The 18,048-nt window shown below is 49.9% G+C and overlaps 1 protein-coding gene, 2 non-coding genes and 1 pseudogene across 5 annotated transcripts in view; 2 read left to right on the forward strand and 2 right to left on the reverse strand.

Moving 5' to 3' along the window:
• The window catches only part of DPP9 (dipeptidyl peptidase 9), a 28,570-nt gene extending 23,995 nt beyond the window's left edge, over positions 1–4,575 (reverse strand). For all 3 annotated transcript variants that reach the window (XR_012642643.1, XM_074978317.1, XM_074978318.1), the window contains exons 1-2: positions 4,454–4,575; positions 1,242–1,331 (exon numbers count right to left, since the gene is read on the reverse strand). Coding sequence is in view for 2 of the 3 variants with exons in the window: in XM_074978317.1 (XP_074834418.1) it covers positions 1,242–1,297 (56 nt within the window). In the remaining variant the exon portion in view is untranslated. The remainder of the gene's footprint in view (positions 1–1,241; positions 1,332–4,453) is intronic.
• A 438-nt stretch (positions 4,576–5,013) lies between these two features.
• Positions 5,014–5,085, forward strand: TRNAG-UCC (transfer RNA glycine (anticodon UCC)). Its single transcript has one exon. It is a non-coding gene; the product is annotated as a tRNA-Gly (tRNA).
• A 263-nt stretch (positions 5,086–5,348) lies between these two features.
• TRNAV-CAC (transfer RNA valine (anticodon CAC)) lies at positions 5,349–5,421 on the reverse strand. Its single transcript has one exon. It is a non-coding gene; the product is annotated as a tRNA-Val (tRNA).
• Positions 5,422–10,310: 4,889 nt separating this feature from the next.
• On the forward strand, positions 10,311–11,086 carry LOC142002103 (mRNA (2'-O-methyladenosine-N(6)-)-methyltransferase pseudogene; annotated as a pseudogene).
• The last annotated feature ends 6,962 nt before the right edge of the window (positions 11,087–18,048 follow it).

Consider the following 18,048-nt stretch of genomic DNA (forward strand, 5'->3'; position numbering starts at 1 on the left):
TTTCTCCCAAAACTTTGCAGCACGTCAATGATCTTGCATCTGTTCAGTGTGCACACCCAGGACTAGGCAGGCAGAATTAAATTCACTCTAAGTGTCCATCCCCTTCAAGGCAACTAGTGCCATGTTTCAGGGCAAACTGCCAGCTATTAAAAAAACACATCACAGCAAACACAAGGATATAAAACCAGAGCTATGATTTGGACATACTTCTCTTCCCAAATCCCACTGCAGCTTGGCTTTTAAATGCCTGTTCAGCTAGTAAAATGAAACAGCTTTCATGCAACTGAACACATTCCACTCCATAGCCAATCCCAATCTAACTGGTGAACCTCCTCAAGGTTAATGACATCATCCTTCAAACAACACTGCTCCTCACAAGAACCACTTTCAAGGCCAGATCAGGTTTCAGTGACCTAAGTTCAAGACAGTTCATTCACAACCAAAAACTACACACTTGCAACCACCCACCTGGCAGTAAACCACTGCTAACAATTAGAGGGTAGAAAAGGGCACGCCAAAAGATCTTAGGGTTATCTCCCTGCCTGATGACTCTTGTCTGTACAACACAGCTTGGGCTACACTTAAAACTTAGGTTAAAAGAGCTACAGTACTGGGGTTGGGGGTTAGAAAAATCCACATTCCTGAGCACCATATTGATCTCTTGGCATAGATGCAGCGAGGTCAATGAAAGAATGTTTCTGTCAAGCTTGCTACAGTAAGGGAGATGGTTTTCCCACAGAAATGAAAAAAATCCTTCCACTGTGGTTCTATCCCTGCCACATGACATGGCCCAAGATGATCACAGGGGAAGCTAAAGAGTCAGCCTTTAATCTTGCATTCTGTATTCCTCAGCTGTAACACACAAGAATCTGAAGATATCTGAATATATTGTTTTGCCATCATGCTTAGTCTGCCACATCTGCCAAGGTTACACGGGTGCAGCTTTTGGGGAGGGAGGAGAGTTTAATCAAGTGCGGTTGAGGAGAAACAGTAGCAATAGGCGAGCAAGAGTGCAGAAAAATGCAGAAAGACATTTTAAAGCCTGACACCTAAATTCAGTAGGAAAGAGTTTAATTTTCTTCTATCATCTCAGGCACCATGGATACAGCTGGACACAGGACTCCATGGGTAGATTTAAAGGTGGTGGTTAATTATATCCATCATTCATAAAGCTGACTGTGGCCCTCTGACCACTTGGACCCAAAGGCCATATAGGCCCTAATAAAGACTGGGAAAGTTACCTTTGCCAACTTCCTGCTGTCTCGTTTTCCAGACGAACCCTCTTTACCTTCTGCATTAACTGTGCAGCGAGCCTTGGGCAGTACTAGAAACTAGACGAGAAGAGAGAAATAACAGACCTCATGTAACCACAGTTTCACCGGGCATAGGAATGAAACAGTATAAAGAGCCCACCATTAACTGCATTGCTGACACAGCCTGAGGCCTACAAGGCAGCTTCCTGAGGATATATTTGGCTTCACAGCACAGTTCCATTTCCAATGAACATGTGTGGAACACTTATACCCCAACATTTTTAAGAGGTGGATTTCCCAGCTCTTCAGCATTGACACTCAGTGCATGCAGGCAGCGGCTTTTACTATTCCCAGTTAAAAATCTCCTGAGAGATCTGAATTTTTAATGCCCAGATTTCTGAGACTCTAGATTAGAGAGATTATTCAAGTCCTGTGCATATATTTCAGGACATATGGCACCTCCAGGAGTCAGACAGAAAGTCAGTCTGGCCCATTACTGTCAGCATCACAGCTTCTCCAAGAATATAACCCCCACTTGTTTACCGAGCTGAGCATTCTCTGCCTCAGCAACAGCCTAATGATTGCAACAGAATGGCCAGGGTCACTGGCCTTTGTAAGACGTTATTGCTCCTGAAGACAAAAAGGGTGACCACATTTTCCCATGCCAAATACAGGACACCTGGCCCCAGAGGATGGGGAGCTGCTGTCCCACATCAGGGCTCCCCGACAATGAGGGCTGCTGCCTCATAATGGGACACCAGGGATGGGGGCTTCGCAGCCTCCTGGTTGGGGGTGGAGTTGGGTGGCAGGGAACAGGGAAACCGCCCTGCGGCAGGCTCTCCAGCTTTGGGGGCTGCCACCCTGAGGCACAGGGAGCTAGGGGACGTAGTAGATGCCTCATGGTGGGGCTCGCTGGCAGTGGGAGCTGCCACCTCAAAGAGCCGGGCACTGGGGAACAGAAGCCCTGCAAAATATGGGACCAATCTGCCCATTTTTTAAAAAAAGTCAGGACGCCTACGAGACAGCTCAAATAAGGGACTGTCCTGGTAAAAACCAGACAGATGGCCACCCTGCCATAAGGAGGAATGTGTCTTTAATGCATAATTCTTCCCTCACTAAAAATCCTAGCCAAGAAACCTCTGAAAGTGCAATGGGACCTCCATCTCATGACTCATCCCAGATCTGCAACACCAATAGTCTTCACTAACAGACCCCTGAGCCTCTTACCCACTTAACAGTATTCCAGATGAGGCTAGGTATGCATGCTACTTCACTTGCCTTCTCTGTCAGGGAGAACTCCAGGCAGTGACGTTTCAAAATGGAGATAAGCAGAAACATCCACTAATCTGGCGACAATTTTAGATGTACATATGAACTGCACCAGGATTGGAGTTGGGCAATGATCCATGGGATACCCCTTTACAATCACTTAGCCAGGGATGCGCAAAGTGTGTGGGGGGGTGAAATTTTCGAAGGGGGTTCAGGGTGATCAGCCTCCCCTGGCCTCCACTATTACTGTTGCTGAGGGAACAGGGTGACCATGGCAATGGTGCCCTGCCCACCACTGTGCCCACTAGGCCAATCGGAATGTGTGGAGGTGTTGCTGGAAGGCCCCGAGCCAGGTGGCAGGAGCAGCAGTCAAGTTCCCAGCATGGTAAGGTGGCCAGTCTGGTCCCCAGGATCTCTCCCCAACACCCCCGCCAAGATGCCAATGTGGAGCAAGTGCTGTTGCCTAAGGGAGGGCAGCACAGGATACTGCAGCTGCCACCCATCAACACTGCACAGCCTGGTGTCATCACCTCTCTGTGCTCCAGCAACACCAAGTCCCTCAGCCAGCAGCGCAGCAAGGGCAGTGCCTACGAAGTGGTAATGCCAATGAGTGCTCAGAGTCCCCCTCACCCGACCCATCCCCAAGCACCCGTCCCCCCTTCCAGGTACCTCTATGCACCCTTCCTCCTTTGGGGCACCCTTTAAGTCCCCCACGTGCCCTCTTGGGGTCCTCCCAAGCTCCCCTTCCCCTTCAAGACACCCCTTGGAGCCCCCCAGCCCTTTCCCATGCCCTCCCTCCACATCCTCTCCTGTGATCCTCCCTTTGGGTGGGGGGCCCTGCTAATTTCAGGGACCAAAAGTGGGGCCCAACATAAGAAGTACGCTCACCCCTGCCTTCGGCCAGTGACGCTCTAACCTTAATGGTTCACAAGTGAAATTAGGGATCACCGTTACCCAAAAGAGCCACAATAGTGTGAATTCATTGTTTCATTTCTGATAGCACTATTCATATTTAGGCATATGAGAAGGGAAATATTTAGTGTGTGTGTGTATTCTCACACCAAATAAGTTAAAAACCGAATAACTTAATTGATTAATAACATAGCAAAAGTGTTCTGACTGGTCAATTCTATGCTGAAGAGACACAGTAGTGACCCTGGCTCCCAAATGAATGTGACTCAAACTAATGGACCTTAGGAAGCAGAAACCTGAGGACAAGGACAATTATAATCCATCTCAGCAAGCCCAGGGACTGCTGCTGAGTTTGCAAATCCTGCAAGGATGCGACCATTCCCAGGCCCAACAGCCTTAAGCGTTTCCCTGTGTTGGCTGGAGGTGCTGAGACCTACCTACCTACCCCAAAACAGGCACATCAGTAAGAACTGACCCGGACAGGGAAGGGACTTGTCCTGGAACAGCTGCCAAAGGCCCCCCCCGCCAGCATTGACGGACAGGGAGAAAACGCCCCGCCAAAGCCCCTGTCACAGGCAAGGCCGGAGAAGCGGCCCGACGTCGGTCTGTAAGAGGGAGCCGGCTCCCTCCAAGGCAACGCCGGCTGAGAGGGCAGCTGGAGCGAGTGTCAGTGTAACCGCCCCAGCTGCCACAAGCGCGAGTCGACTCCTGCCTGCGAGCATCAGGACCGAGCCCCCTCTTCACGCCGCCGGCCCACCCGCAGCCCGCGGGGGGAAGCCAGGGGGGCAGGGACCCCCCCCCAGCGCAGGGCGATGAGGGCGAGGCGCCCCCCGACCCCAGGGAGAGCCCCCAAGGCACTGCGGGGCGGCACTGGGGGCGCCAGGCGGAGACACCCCCTCCCCGGGGCAGAGCCTCCCCACGGGCCCCTGCGGGAGGGCGGCAGAGACCCCGCCCCACACAGCCCCCCTCAGGCTGGGGAGGGGGAGTCAGGGCCCCGGTCCGCCCCCCTCCGGACTCACCCCGGGGCTCGGCGTCCTCCCCCGGCCGGGGCGGCTCCTCAGCGGGGAGGGGAGGGGCGCGGCGGCCGGTGGCTGCTTCACTCCCGCTCCATGTCCCGGACACTCAGACAGCAGCCCCGGAAACAGGGAGGGGAAGGGGGGGGGGGGCAGACTGCTCAGGAGCGACCTTTAACCCGGAGGCGGAAGTGCCCTGTCTGTAAAAGGGAGGCGGGAGCTCTGCGAGGAGGGAATGGAGCTTGGGAGGAACCATTCTCGAGAACGGCAGAGCGTGGGAGGAACCATTGCGGGGAGAGAGGGAGGGGGTGGGACCCAGCATGCCAGAAAGGGGGTGGAACCATTCAACAGGGAAGCGGGGAGGCCATGGAAGAAACTGAGCCTAAAGGGAGAAGGATGACCTTAGGGAATCTGTCGCCAAGCCCTCCCTCTCTCTCACATTGGCGTTGGTTTAGTCCTCGCTGTGTGGTATCTACGGTAGGCATAAAACCTTTGAGTACCCATTAAATGGTACAGTCCTAGGGCAGCCCTTTTGTACGGCTTTGAAAGCGAACGCTTTCAGCTGAGCGTTGGTGGTATAGTGGTTAGCATAGCTGCCTTCCAAGCAGTTGACCCGGGTTCGATTCCCGGCCAACGCAGCTTCAAGTTTTCATTTTCTGAAAAATACCGTCAAAATGTGAGTTGGAATATCAGGTATGAGACATTGTTTTACCTTCACTGTACTATTCAGTGATGAATAAATCATACTGAACAGCGGGGGGCAAGCCACCAGCATTCTCCCAAGGGTCAGAGCGTTTAACGGGAAATTAACATTAAGTTGATATTGGTGGATGAATAAAAATGTCTGTCAAAACAGCATGAAACTTACAAAAATAGGATTTTTTGGAAAAAAAAGGTTTGTTGTTCCCGCCCGGGATCGAACCGGGGACCTTTCGCGTGTGAGGCGAACGTGATAACCGCTACACTACGGAAACTTACGGAGAAGGGGTTGAGTGTCCGTGTTGATATTTTTCGGTCCGTGATATATTTGACTGTGTCCTGTTTCTCTTTGTATTAATATATATAATGTTTTACATTTATTTTGCAGTCACACTCGGGGTAAACACAGAAGAACAAGCCAAGCAGCACTTTAGGAAACAAAAGTGCAATGTAAACCCTTAATTACTCCTATTTTATTAATAATCGGGTCGTTTACTAGTAATTTACAACACAATAATAATGCATTCACAGTATGTTAAACTTCAAAAGACAACGTGTACAATAGATGCAATATCAATATTATTGACTGATTCCAAACTATACTGACTATGAATGGCATAAAATATAAAAGCTGTGAATCTGTTAATGTAGTAAGCAAAAGATTCATAAATCACTTTGGAAATACAATCAGCAATACAATACCTCAACCCTGCAATAAACTTTCATTGCTCCCAAAGATGTATAATTAATTAATTCATGACTGATTATTATAATAAATCTTGATCAATAACAAGCAAGCAACACTCTTTGCTTAGGTGTAAATCAGAGTTGGTATAGCACACTGAACATATTATAAAATGAAGTCTAAATGCTAAGTATTATTTGAACCTATGCTGCAAAGTGCTTAAGCATTTGCTTAACTCTTCTGCAGTTCTTGCTTACGCACTCTGCTGAAACAGCTCCTAATGCAGCAAACATTGTTTGAGTGTTAATTTTATTAGTGTGAACAGCCTAAATCAATCAATTTAGCTATGCCCAGACTTAGCTGTTTTGCAGGATCAGGGCCTAAGGATGAATTTAGGCATGTATTCTATTCCACAGGTGCTTTTGTCATGTTCAATGGGAATTATGAACTGCAATACCTTTGAGGATCTGGGCCTGAGGGTATTCTAGTCATGCACTACCCCTGACACCTGCTAACTAACATGCAGTCCCATAGCACCTTAAAGACTAACAAATTTGTTTATTAGGTGATGAGTTTTCGTGGGTAAGACCTACTTCCACAGATCTGGAGTAGTTATTTTTGAAGCTTCACATCAACACGGCTACCTCTCTGAGGCTATCTCAACACTGTAGAGTTTTGTCAACAAAACTGGCTTTTTGCTGACGAAGCCTATGGAACCTTCATGTTCCCAAGCCGTTCTGTCGACAGTAAATCGACAAAATGTGGCACTTTTGTCAACATCATTCTGCCAGTCCAACGTGAGGCAGCATGCCTGTCAACAGAGATCTGCTGAGAGAAGGCCAGTCTGGACGTTCCAGAGGACCTTCTGCAGACAGAGGGGGCTTCTGGGACACTGGGCAGCCTTGTTTGCTGAGCTTCCAGATGGCTGTTCTGTCTAGAAAGCAGCCGGGCAGATTGCCCTTTCACTCTACTTGGCAGTCTGGCTGTGATCTGTGGACAGAAGTTTTGTTGGACGATATCTTCCAAGAGAAGCTTCTGCAGACAGATCATTCTAGTGTAGACACAGCCTGAGTCTATTAACCAGGTGTCTGATGTCCGTCACTTATTTGCAAACCCTAAGCACTGAAAATTTATGAGATAGCTCCCCAAAATCATGATATTTAAAAAGAGAACGTAATTTGAGGGAGACGGGGTATTTGTCTTTTGAATTCAGAACATTTAGAGTGCTCTGGCTTCACATTTCCAGGTTCCCTATGCAACCAGGAGAGCTAGAAACATATTTTTTCACATGAAATGGAGAGTGTCTTGATTCATTTCAGGACCTGAGGGTTTAAAAATAAGCACCGTCAAATACTGTGATGTCTCATGATAAAATCGCCAGGGTTGGCAACACATCGCGTTAAGGCAAGGCTAAGTGTTTGACTGAATCAGGGCCATCGTAATTAAAGAATAGTATAATATAGTAAATGTTAGTAATAAACACAAAGAGCAAAACATGCCTGATTTTGTGAAGGGTTGACTCCACTCCCATTGACATCAGTGAGAAAGAGGGGGCAGAATCCAGCAAGAGGTATTGCCATATCGTTCACATTTACACTGGAGTTTTCAATACCCTGTGTCCCTCCAGTACAGAGGCGTTAAAGTGCACGTAATCTTGCACAGATCAAGGGCAGCTTAGCGCCCTCCTGGCTCTTGGTGACAAAATGTGTCAGGATGACAGAGGCCAATGATTTTGTGGGCCTCTGTGTTTGTGTTGTACCACCCATTGGTGGCAGGTATAAGAGGCAGGGAAAGGCACTGCCATCCCAAACTTCCTGGCTGGCTCTGCCCAGACTCTGCCTCCAGACCCCTCCCTCTTCAGCATGGCTCCCCCAGTCTCCTGAGGCTGTTTGGGCATCAGCCCCACCAAGACTGTGCTGCCAGTCCTGCCAGAGCCTGCGTGACTGGGACCACACACCCTCCCCTTGCTCCTGGGGCCAGAACAGCTGGGACTGCACACCCTCCTGGTGCTCCCAGGGCCGGGGAAAGCTCTCGGTGCTGGGAAAGGGTGGGGACACACACCTGCCACTGGGAGGAGGCAGCCCACCCCTATACTGGGGGAGCTTGACTCCCACAGGGGCCCTGGGTGCGTGGAGCTGGGGGCTTGCCTCCCCAGCCCAAGGTTCACCCATCATCCAGGGTTCTGCCCGAGACCCCCAATTTTCAGCACGGCTGAGAATTCCCAGGTTCCAAAGGCAGCAGTCGGGAACTGCATCATGCTGAGCTCCTCTGCAAATCAGTATAAGGGCCACTTTGTAAATTTGGCCAGAGTAAGCATCTTCCACGCATAACCTCCGCTCTGCTACCTGCCCCAGCTCCTCGTCCTCAGGCTGTGATCAGCACGTAGAGCCATTCCAACCCTGGCGGAGTGGAGCGAACATCCAGGCTATGTTGAAACCACAGCGATTTGTCGACAGAAGTTACTGTCGAGAGATAACTGCCAACAAAATTTCTCTCGACAGATTGCAGCCAGACCAACAAAGCGCATCGCTCTGTCGATCTGCTCTGTCGACGGAAAGCAGCCAGATTGCCCAGCCACTCTCTCAGCAGAGCGGCCAACTGGAAGCACAGCAGACAGGGCTGCCCAGTGTCCCAGAGGCCCCGTCTGTCAACAGAGCCCCAGCAGGAGCATGCCCGTGGCTTTTTTTATCGACAGATTCTGTCGAGAAAGACGTTCTGCCTGGTGGGGGAGAGGCAGAAGGCTGCCAACAGAAGTGCGAGTTCTGTTGACACATTGTCGACAAAGTGCACTTTTAGTGTGGACGTGCCATGAGTTTTTTTGACAAAACTCTCTAGTGTAGATGCAGCCCCAGAGGAGAGCTGACTAGCCTGAGTTGGCACACTCCCAACCCCACGTTACTCCAGCAGTTTGATCCATTTGCCTGCCAGTCCAAGAGGGAATCTCAGCTTTGCATTTACCTTAGATCGACCTGCATCCTTTACAGATCGTGTGTGCTACCCCTCCCGGCTCCAAGCCGCTGCTAGTGAGGATGCCACCGGGGTCAGCAGAAGAGCAAAAATAAAGGCCAGGGCTCCTCCTCCCCCTCTTGCAGAGCGGGTACCCTGCTGCCCAGGAAAGAGAGTTCCAAGGAACCAATAGCAATGACAAGAGATTTGGCCTTGCCCTTACTTGCAGAAGGGGCCCATAGGGAAGGCAGTCACGTGCAAATGTGGAGGGAGCTTGGAGGAGTTAGGGTGAGCCAAAGGAATGAGCGACCTGCTGCTGGAGAAGGGGAGCTCTGCGATGGGAGTAAATCAGCCTCCCTTGCAGCTGGGTCAAAGCCGGGTGCAGTTCTACTGGGGCGTGCTGTAGTTCAACAACTCTGCGGGGTGGTGCCTGAGGCATGGAGCCAGCCGGTAGGGAGGCACTGCAGATCTACTGAGATTCAGTGGGCTTGAGTAGCCCACTGAGGCCTGGGCCAACTCCCTTGCCTGCTCCAAAACTCTTGGGGAGAAGTCCCTGCCTGCAAGCAGAACTGCTCTAATACTCCAGGGGAACAATTCTACTCTCTGTGGTTGCCACACAGCACCACATAGGTAATCCTGAGCAGGACAGGGCACAATATCATAATAACCCTTTGCTCTTTTTAAAGGAGGTCAGTGTCACTAACCCCATCTTACAGATGAGGAAACTGAGGCTTGGGGTGGTCACCCAACAGGTTATTTAATGCGACCAGGGTTGCACATGTAATGTTTTCAGCTCTCCAAGTTGTCATATTAATTTACTGACCCTCATGATAATTGGTATTTCTATTAAAGCCCTCGCTGCTGGCATCATGCAACTTTATGAGACTCTCAGCTTCCATACAGTTTCTAAACAAAATTATGTTCCTAGCCCTCATGTCTGCAATGAGAAGCATGAATAATAATAGTAGTATCACTTCGCTCTTCTATAGTGCCTCTGAGCAGCTGATCTCAAACCGCTGTACCAAGCAGGTGAGCATTGTTATCCACGTTTTACAGATGGGGAAACTGAGACAGAGAAGGGCAGTCAGTTGCCCAGGGTCACCCGATTGAGCCAAGCAAAGAAGCCTGGTTTCCTGCATCCCAGGCCAGGGGGCTAGCTACTGGACAACAAAATCACAACCCTTGCAGAAACTGAAGGCTCGGAAACCTGCAGAGCCATTAAAGGACTCCAAACATGTATGTTGTTTAACTTTTTTGAACTCACAATTTTTTTTCAAGATAATCTCATGCTTTGTGGGTGCAGGGGAGGGGCTGCCTTGGGGTTTTTAAACATGGATCGATATTTAAAAGGGTTGGCAATACCAAACATGAAACTGTTTTCCTAAGTTCCACCTGCAGCCCAAGCTCAACCCTCAGTTTAATTCTGCCTACTCGGCTTGCCAAAAGAAGAGCTCAGTCAGTTCTTCATAACTAGAGCCCTCTGTCCCTGAGAAGTTTCTGTCCGAGGTTTGGTGCTTTCTCTGTGGAAATCTAATGATGTTTGGTGTCCATCTGTATGAAGGCACTGGCCGGCAGGGGGCATTCCCAGTGCATGTCTTTGAAGCCCTCCACAAGCTCCTTGGAGTGAGTTTTGAATGCTTTGCCTCATCCCGTAACTGCTATTTTAAACAGTAATGTTCAGCCTTCCTGGACACAGATGGGTATTTTGGATGCAGGAGGCTGTTCCCGGATTTCTTCCCCATAAGTGGCTCTCTTGCGGGGACTCTTCCATTCTGCGAGGAACTGAGGGAGGCCATGGCGTCTCACTTTGAGAAACTGCTGGAGAGCGCCAGAGAGCCTCTCTCCTTCATCGTGTTCATCCCTGAGTGGAGGGGCCCTCCAACACCGGCCTGGACTGGCCTGGAGCAGAGCAAGTCCAAGCAGCACCAGCTCATCCTGCCAGGCTTTGATCGTGAATACTGGAGCGGGTCTCAGCATATCTGCAGAGAAGAGGAGATTGACTACAAAGCTGTGCACAACACTGCAGTCGTTTCCCCCCAGAGCATCACAGGGAGCCCACACTGGAAAGGCTGCCAGGGCTGGTTAGCACCTATAAGGACTCAGGACGGACCCTCAGCTCCACAGTTTCCCCCTCCTCTTCTTCCTCAGCAGCAGACAAAGCTCTGGAAATGGGCCAAGAGCAGAGCACCAGCCGCGAGACCAATGCCAATTCATCTCCAGAGGGCAGTGTGCGGGGACAGACGGCAGAGGGGCAAAGAAAATCCCATGGTCCGGAGGAGGGGAGGTCTGGGGCAGCTGGAGGCTGCTAGCTGTGTAGCCCCAAGCCTGAGGGACTCTCTTCAGGCAGCTCCACACTGCTTGGTCTTTCCTCTGGGAACCTGCAGAGCCACTTCCCTTGCTAGAGACCAGGGAGGTTTCCTCACGTCATGCCCTGGGGGAAAAGGATGGGCTACTGCCCTAGCTGAGGGGCTAGGACAAGGGTGTCCAACAGGAGCTCAAAGATTGCCACACTTGTGGTTGTCATCTTTCCATTTTCGCCACATTCCCCTTTCCCCCTCCTAAGCAAATGTCCTTCCAAGAGTCATGCACCCCCAACCCTCCCCTAAATAAATGCCCACCCATTGTCCTCCTGTTCTAACTCAATGCCGGCAACACACCAGAGCCACTGGGCTGCTACTAGAGCGCTGTGGGGCGCATACGCAGAGCAGGCGGACGGTGCTCCCTGCATGCAGCTCTCGGGAGGAGCTGCATTTAAAGGATCCAAAAGCTTCATGTTGCTTGAGAACCGTATTCACCACAATGCAGTGTCCTATTCACCGCATGTGGCGACTGGCATATGTGTTGGACACCACTGGGCTAGGACACCAAATGTCACTGTAATTGGAAGAGCCTGCAGCCTCTTTGAACGCTAAAGCTCTGAGGAACAGTAACAGAGAGATGGCCATGCTAGTCTGTATACCATCGAAACAAAAAAACAGTCCAGTAGCACTTTAAAGACTAACAAAATAGTTTATTAGGTGTTGAGCTTTCGTGGGACAGTCTGTTCTGGGATGGCTATGATCTGAAGAAGTGGGTCTGTCCCACGAAAGCTCATCACCTAATAAATTAAAACAAAAAAGCTGTAAAGTTAACACTTTAAAGACTAGCAAAATAGTTTATTAGGTGAGCTTTCGTGGGACAGACCCACTTCTTCAGACCATAGCCATACCGCAACAGACTCCATCTTTAAGGCACAGAGAACCAAAAATAGTAATCAAGGTTGACAAACCAGAAGAAAATGATCAAGGTGAGCAAATCAGAGAGCAGAGGGGCAGGGGAGGGGAGTCAAGAATTAGATTAAGCCAAGTATGCAAAAGAGCCCCTCTAGTGTCCCAGAAAATTTGCATCCTGGTTCAAACCACATGTTAATGTGTCGAATAAATTATACTAAATTATTTTGTTAGTCTTTAAAGTGCCACTGGACTGCTTTTTTTTTTTAAAGCTCTGAGGAAGAGGCAGCTGAAGCTGGGATGGCTACACAGATGAAGGACAGCTGGCCAGACTGGCAGAGCTGTGGCCTAGGAGGAGATCCCTGGCAGCCAGCTGGAGCCTGGCATTCCCAAGAGAAGCCGGCAGGGGCCAGAGGCTCTTCCTGCTGGCCTGGCACCAGCCCAGCTCCATGTCCATTGTGTAAATAGTTCTGTCTGTGGTGAGGTGATCACTCTCCCTGCAGGGTTTGTGTCCATATAATCTGTGTTTCCTTCCCATATCTATGAGTTCTGTGTTTGCCAAAGCTGTTTACTGTATAAAAGAAAAGCAGAGAAAAGGAATTTCTTTTTGTGGTTAAAGAGGTCTGTGCAGCTGTTTTGTAGTTATTATGATTTTTATCTTGAGCCCTCTGGGCTTTATTTAAACTCCTGGGTTTTGTTTTTAAGGATTAATTTAACACTGCTAATAACCATTTTATTACTTTTATCAAAGAAAACAAAGTTAAGTCTATTTTTTATTTGTTTCCGAGTTCTTAGGGACATTAAAAACCAGCTTTACAGCTCAAAAAAAAAAACAATAAAAAAATCAGGAGCCCTATAAAATTCATGGCCATGAAAAATACATCATGGCCATGAAATCTGTTCTCCCACCATGAAGCCTGCTCTTTTGTGGGTGTTTACCCTGTACAGTGGTTCCCTACCTTTTCACTAGTGAGGATCCCCAACAATCCCCTCAAACCGTTCGCAAACCCCCATAAAAGCCAATTTTAGCTTATATGTACACTTCATTAAATGAAAAAGGAAACCACAGCATAGATTTTCAGACAACAATTAATAGCATGATTGAAAGATGTTTAATTTAACAATAATAATTGACTGTAACTTTGCAATTTATTTAAAACTTATTTTCTATGATCATTTTTGTGTATCTTTTTTTTTTTTCATGAACCCCCTGCAACGCCTTCATAGACCCCCAGGGATCCATGGATCCCCAGTTGGGAACCACTGATTTAGGTAATAGCACAGAGAGTACGTTTATAAAGTTTGTTGATGATACCAAGCAGGGAGGGCTTCAAATGCTTTGGCAGATACAATTAAAATGTAAAATGATGTGGACCGACTGGGGAAATGCTTTGAAGTAAATTAGGATGAAATTCAATAAGGACAAAGGCACGGCACTTCACTTAGGAAGGAACAATCAGTTGCACATGTACAAAATGAGATATAACTGTCTAGGAAGAACCATTGCAGAAACGGACCTAGGGTTCGTAGTGGATCACAAGCTTAATATGAGTCAACAACGTGCCATTGCGGCAAAACACCCAAACATCATTATGGTGTGTACAAGCAGGAGTATTATAAGAAAGACTTGAGAATTATTCTTCTCTACTCTGCACTGATTACAACTCAGTAGGGGTATTGTGTCCAGTAGGAGAAAGTCCAGAGAAGAACAACAAAAAAAGATGAAAGATCTAGAAAACGTGATGTATGGGGGAAGATTAAAAAAAATTGGTTTGTTTAGCCTGGAAAAGAGGCAATGGAGAGGGGACATGATAACAGCTTTCAAGTACCTAAAGGGTGTTACAAGTAGGAGGAAAAAAAGTATTCTTCTTAACCTCCGAAACAGAGCAAGAAGCAGCGGACCTAATTGCAGCAAGGGAGGTTTAGACTGGACATTAGGAAAAAGCTCCTAACTGTCAGGGTGGTTAAACACTGGAATAAATCACCTAGAGAGGTTGTGGAATCTCAATTAATGGAAACTTTTAAGAGCAGTGCGACAGGGTGGTACCAACCCCGCCCTAGCCAGGGCGGGTGGGGACCAGGCTTGCTGGGTGGGAAAGGCCCCTCTCCCGCAGCCCTACCGAGCATGCTCCGACTGCAGCCCACTATAAAGGCCAGGGAGGCCAGGCAGTTGAGGCTATCCACCACGGGGAAGCAGCTCCTGGCAGAACTCGGGGGCTGCTGCCCGAGGAGGAGCAGACGGCACCAGGACGGTGCATCTCCTCTGGAACGAGGTAGGGAGTCGCCCAGGGCAGGGAGCGAGAGGCATCCTGAGAGCTCAGCCTGTTGCCGTGGGGATCCCCACTCAGCTGGCGGTTGGGGAGACGCCCACCACCGACAGGGCCCTGGGCTGCAGCCCACTGGGGGGGCGGGCTCACCTTCCGCCACCCCTGTGACCCCAAGGAAGGGGGAGCACTGACCTGCCAAGGTCAACCAGACCGCTGAGGCCACTGGGCCGCTGGGCCTGAGCGGGCCATCGATTAAGCCCTCTGGGACTTGACGGCTGCTATGGACGAGGCCGCTGTGGCCTGATGGGGATACGGACTAGGCACTGAGGCCTGAGGGCAGCGTGTAAGCCCTCAGAGGAGGCATGGGGCTAGAGGCCCTGCCAGAAGCAGGTTAGACAAACATCTGTCAGGACTGGTCTAGGTTATACTTAGCCCTGCTGTGGACTAGATAACCTCTTGAGATCCCTTCTAGGTCTGTGATTTATTATTATTACTATTATTATTAATAGTAATAATAATAATAAACTAATTAAGGCTTAGGTTCTGGAGCGCCGGGGGAAGCCCCATCCCAGGGAAAGTAATCACTCACTGAATTGCTGTGAGCCACACCAGTCTGACCTCTGCACCGAAAGGTACTGATAGCCCTAAGGAACAGGCTCAGTGCTGGGTGTAAGTATATATAACCCCATCAAGGTCAGTAAGAGCTGTGCTTCCTTGCGCCAAAGGACAGTTTGATCCTTGCTGGGCTGTCAGTCCTGAGGAGAAGCAAAAAGAAACTGCCGCTCATTGGAAGCAAAACCCCTCCTGTTAGAAACCAGAGACTGTACGATACTGTGGGTTGTGCCTGCCGCATACACCAGCACCGATCTCTTCTGACTGCCCCAGGGCATACACACAAAGTCGGTATGGGGGCACTGTTCTGGTTCGCAAGATGAGGAAACCAGCTCTTGTAAGACTGGGATATGTGTGCCTGTGTCTCTTTAGGGGAGTGCAGTTCTTACTGGAGAATAGTCAAGAGCTGAAGGTGCTGTCTGAATGCCTCCCAGCAGCATGTATCAAAGTGAATCCAGTTCCAGGGACATCTATTCAGGTAGGTCATGTTGAGATTGGAGCTGAGGCAGTGTCTCTGGCTCTTTGAGCATCAAGGACGTGTTTCAATGTGTGCAGAGATCCAGGGCCAGCACAATCTTAAAAAAGAAAACTGTATACTGGAGGGTGACTCATCAGAGAGACTCACATGTGGATTAAGTAAATGTATGTCTCTCACCTGGCACCATGATACCTGGCTTCCATTCAAAGTCCTTGACCCTGATCCAGGAGCACACTTACACGCCAGGGACTCTAAGATGTGCAGTTCACTGGAAGCTGTGAATTTTAAGTGGGGCAAGTCATGTTCTTAAATTTACTGATCTTCCTGGCTGGATCTGAGGCCAAATGAAAAGGTCTGCTAAATGCCAAACCAAAGTCTGTCTAGGGTGGGGAAAAAAGAGGCCAGTCTACTTGAGTAAAGTCTTTGGATATCTGCTTTACACCCTTGAGTATCTCGATAGCCACGGCTCATTTGTGCAAATACGGGGGTATTTGCTATATGGCTGCGGGTAGCCGCATCCAGGGTTGTCAGTGCAGCTATCCACTGCTCATTCTTGCAGATACAGGTGCGGATGCAAAGACAAATTTCATATCCACATAGTGATCTATACATGAATACAGCCAGAATAACCCAGCCCCCTGAGTCCAAGCGCACAGCTGCAGCATCACGAGGTCACGGTTGGGAGAATAACACCCTGGAGAAGACCAAAAGGTGCCAGACTGCCAAGACCTATTTCTCCAAAGTGTTCGCTCCTTCTTGGCGCTGGAGGACAGGGCGGAGTCTGTGCTGTGCTCCGCGCTGCCCTGGCGTGGGCAGGGCACAAGCGAATCCCCGCAGCAGTTGTAAAAGCAGCACCAGCCCCTCCCTGCCTCCCCCACAAAGAAAAAAAAAAAAGTCCCAGAGAGGCATGTGGTGACTGCAAAGACCAACACCCCACTGCAGTCAGCCTGGCCATGGCCAATAAACAGGCTTCGTGGGTAAACTGATGGTTCATAACCTAGAGAGGCTCAATGAGAGAGAGTAAGACAGAGAGGGTGGTGACGCCCTGTGGCAGGGCCATCCTGGGCAGGGGGTGTCTGGTGCAAGCCCCTGACTAGTGTCACCGGCATGGGGCCCTGGGTGACACCCCCCCGGGCTGGGTAAGAGCATGGCGCCACTCATTACATCAGTGAAAAAGCCAATTTAGAAGGAGGTCACTCTGTCAGTGCAGTGTGTGGCGCACTACATTGGGCCATTTTCCCTTCACATGTAAATTGGCCCACTCCCCTTCACCGCTCTGCCTCCTTACCCCCAACCAGCCTGGCTGGGGATTACCTGGGGCAGGGTGCAGTGGCAGCAGCAGCCAGGATCGCCTCCCCTGCAACTCACCATGCAACATGCACGTCAGCCTGCTCCAGCCCCCTGAGCCCTGCTTCTCTGCAGGTGGCTGGGAGTGGAGACAGCTTTCCAGGAGAAGTGGGGGGCAGCAGGCTGGGAGGCAACCCCCTGCTGCTGCAGCCATCTGCCCCTGCCACCCACACCGTGCCTCACATAATCCTCCCCCACTCCCAGCCACAGGACAGCTGGGGTGGCCACCCCAGGGACCTCAGAAGCTCGGGGCTTGGGGCAGCTGCCTCACCACATCCTATGGATGGGACAGCTCTGCCCGGTGGTTAGGTCATTGCCATAGCAATTAGGAGACCTAGAATCTAGTCTTGCTCTGCTGTGTGACCATGGGCAGGTGGTTTACCTTCCTGCCTTTTGTCTGTTTGATGTATAAACAATAGTAAAAGAGCAAAGAGGAGCTATTTCACATGTGAGGGGCAAATGGCCTGGTGTATTGTGCCAGACACTGCCCTGGCAGAATTACCCCCTTCTAGATTGGCCTTTTCACTGGTGTAATGAGTGGCACTGTGCTCTGCTTTGTTTAGGTGGCAAACAAAAATGGGTCCAAAGTCTCTTCTCTCCCCTCCCCGTAATGTTCATGTAACGTGATTTGATACAAGAGAGTGAAGAGACATTCAGGGGAGCTCAGAGACCCATCAAGCAGGGCAGTTGACAACCGGGGCTGAAAGACAAAGCTGCCTCACAATACCCCCGATTAGCCATTCATCTGGCCCGCCGGTAGAACTGGGAGCACATCCCTTGCACTGGGAGATAAAACAAGAAGAGATTCAATAGCCCTGATTCAAATTAGGTCAGGCTGGCTTTTGAGCTGCAGGGGTTGCAGAGTAACAGTCACAAGACCACAGAGTGGGCAGACAAAGAGAAGGAGACCAGGCAAGCGGTGTGGGGCAGAAGGTTCATGGGTGCAGCAGCAGGAGGTGAGGGAGGGGGAAACACTGAAAAAAACAGCGTAACAAGGAAAAGCAGGAGCTGCATGGATTGTGCAAAACAGACTGGTGAAAAAAATAGACCATGTTCATTGATAAACCAGCCCCACTCCTCCCATGCTTGGCCCGGGACTGAGCCAATAAAGATGGCAACGTAATATAGCCTTGGCTGGGAGGTGATTGTGGGCTGGAGAAATTCACTCTTTTTCAGAGCAAAGTACACGTCTCCCATGAATCAAGCAGGCAGAACCTCAGAGGTATTTAGAAAACTTGGGATGGGGAGTTAGGCATCTGCATAGCTTTTGAGGATCTGGACTGTGGAGTTTACAGGTACATATGTGGAGCAGTTTACCTGCTTGGGGAGTACTATGTGGCTAGATGGAGGAACAGACA

The sequence above is a fragment of the Carettochelys insculpta genome, chromosome 27 (assembly GCF_033958435.1).
Source record: "Carettochelys insculpta isolate YL-2023 chromosome 27, ASM3395843v1, whole genome shotgun sequence".
In the NCBI taxonomy this organism is placed as follows: domain Eukaryota; kingdom Metazoa; phylum Chordata; order Testudines; family Carettochelyidae; genus Carettochelys; species Carettochelys insculpta.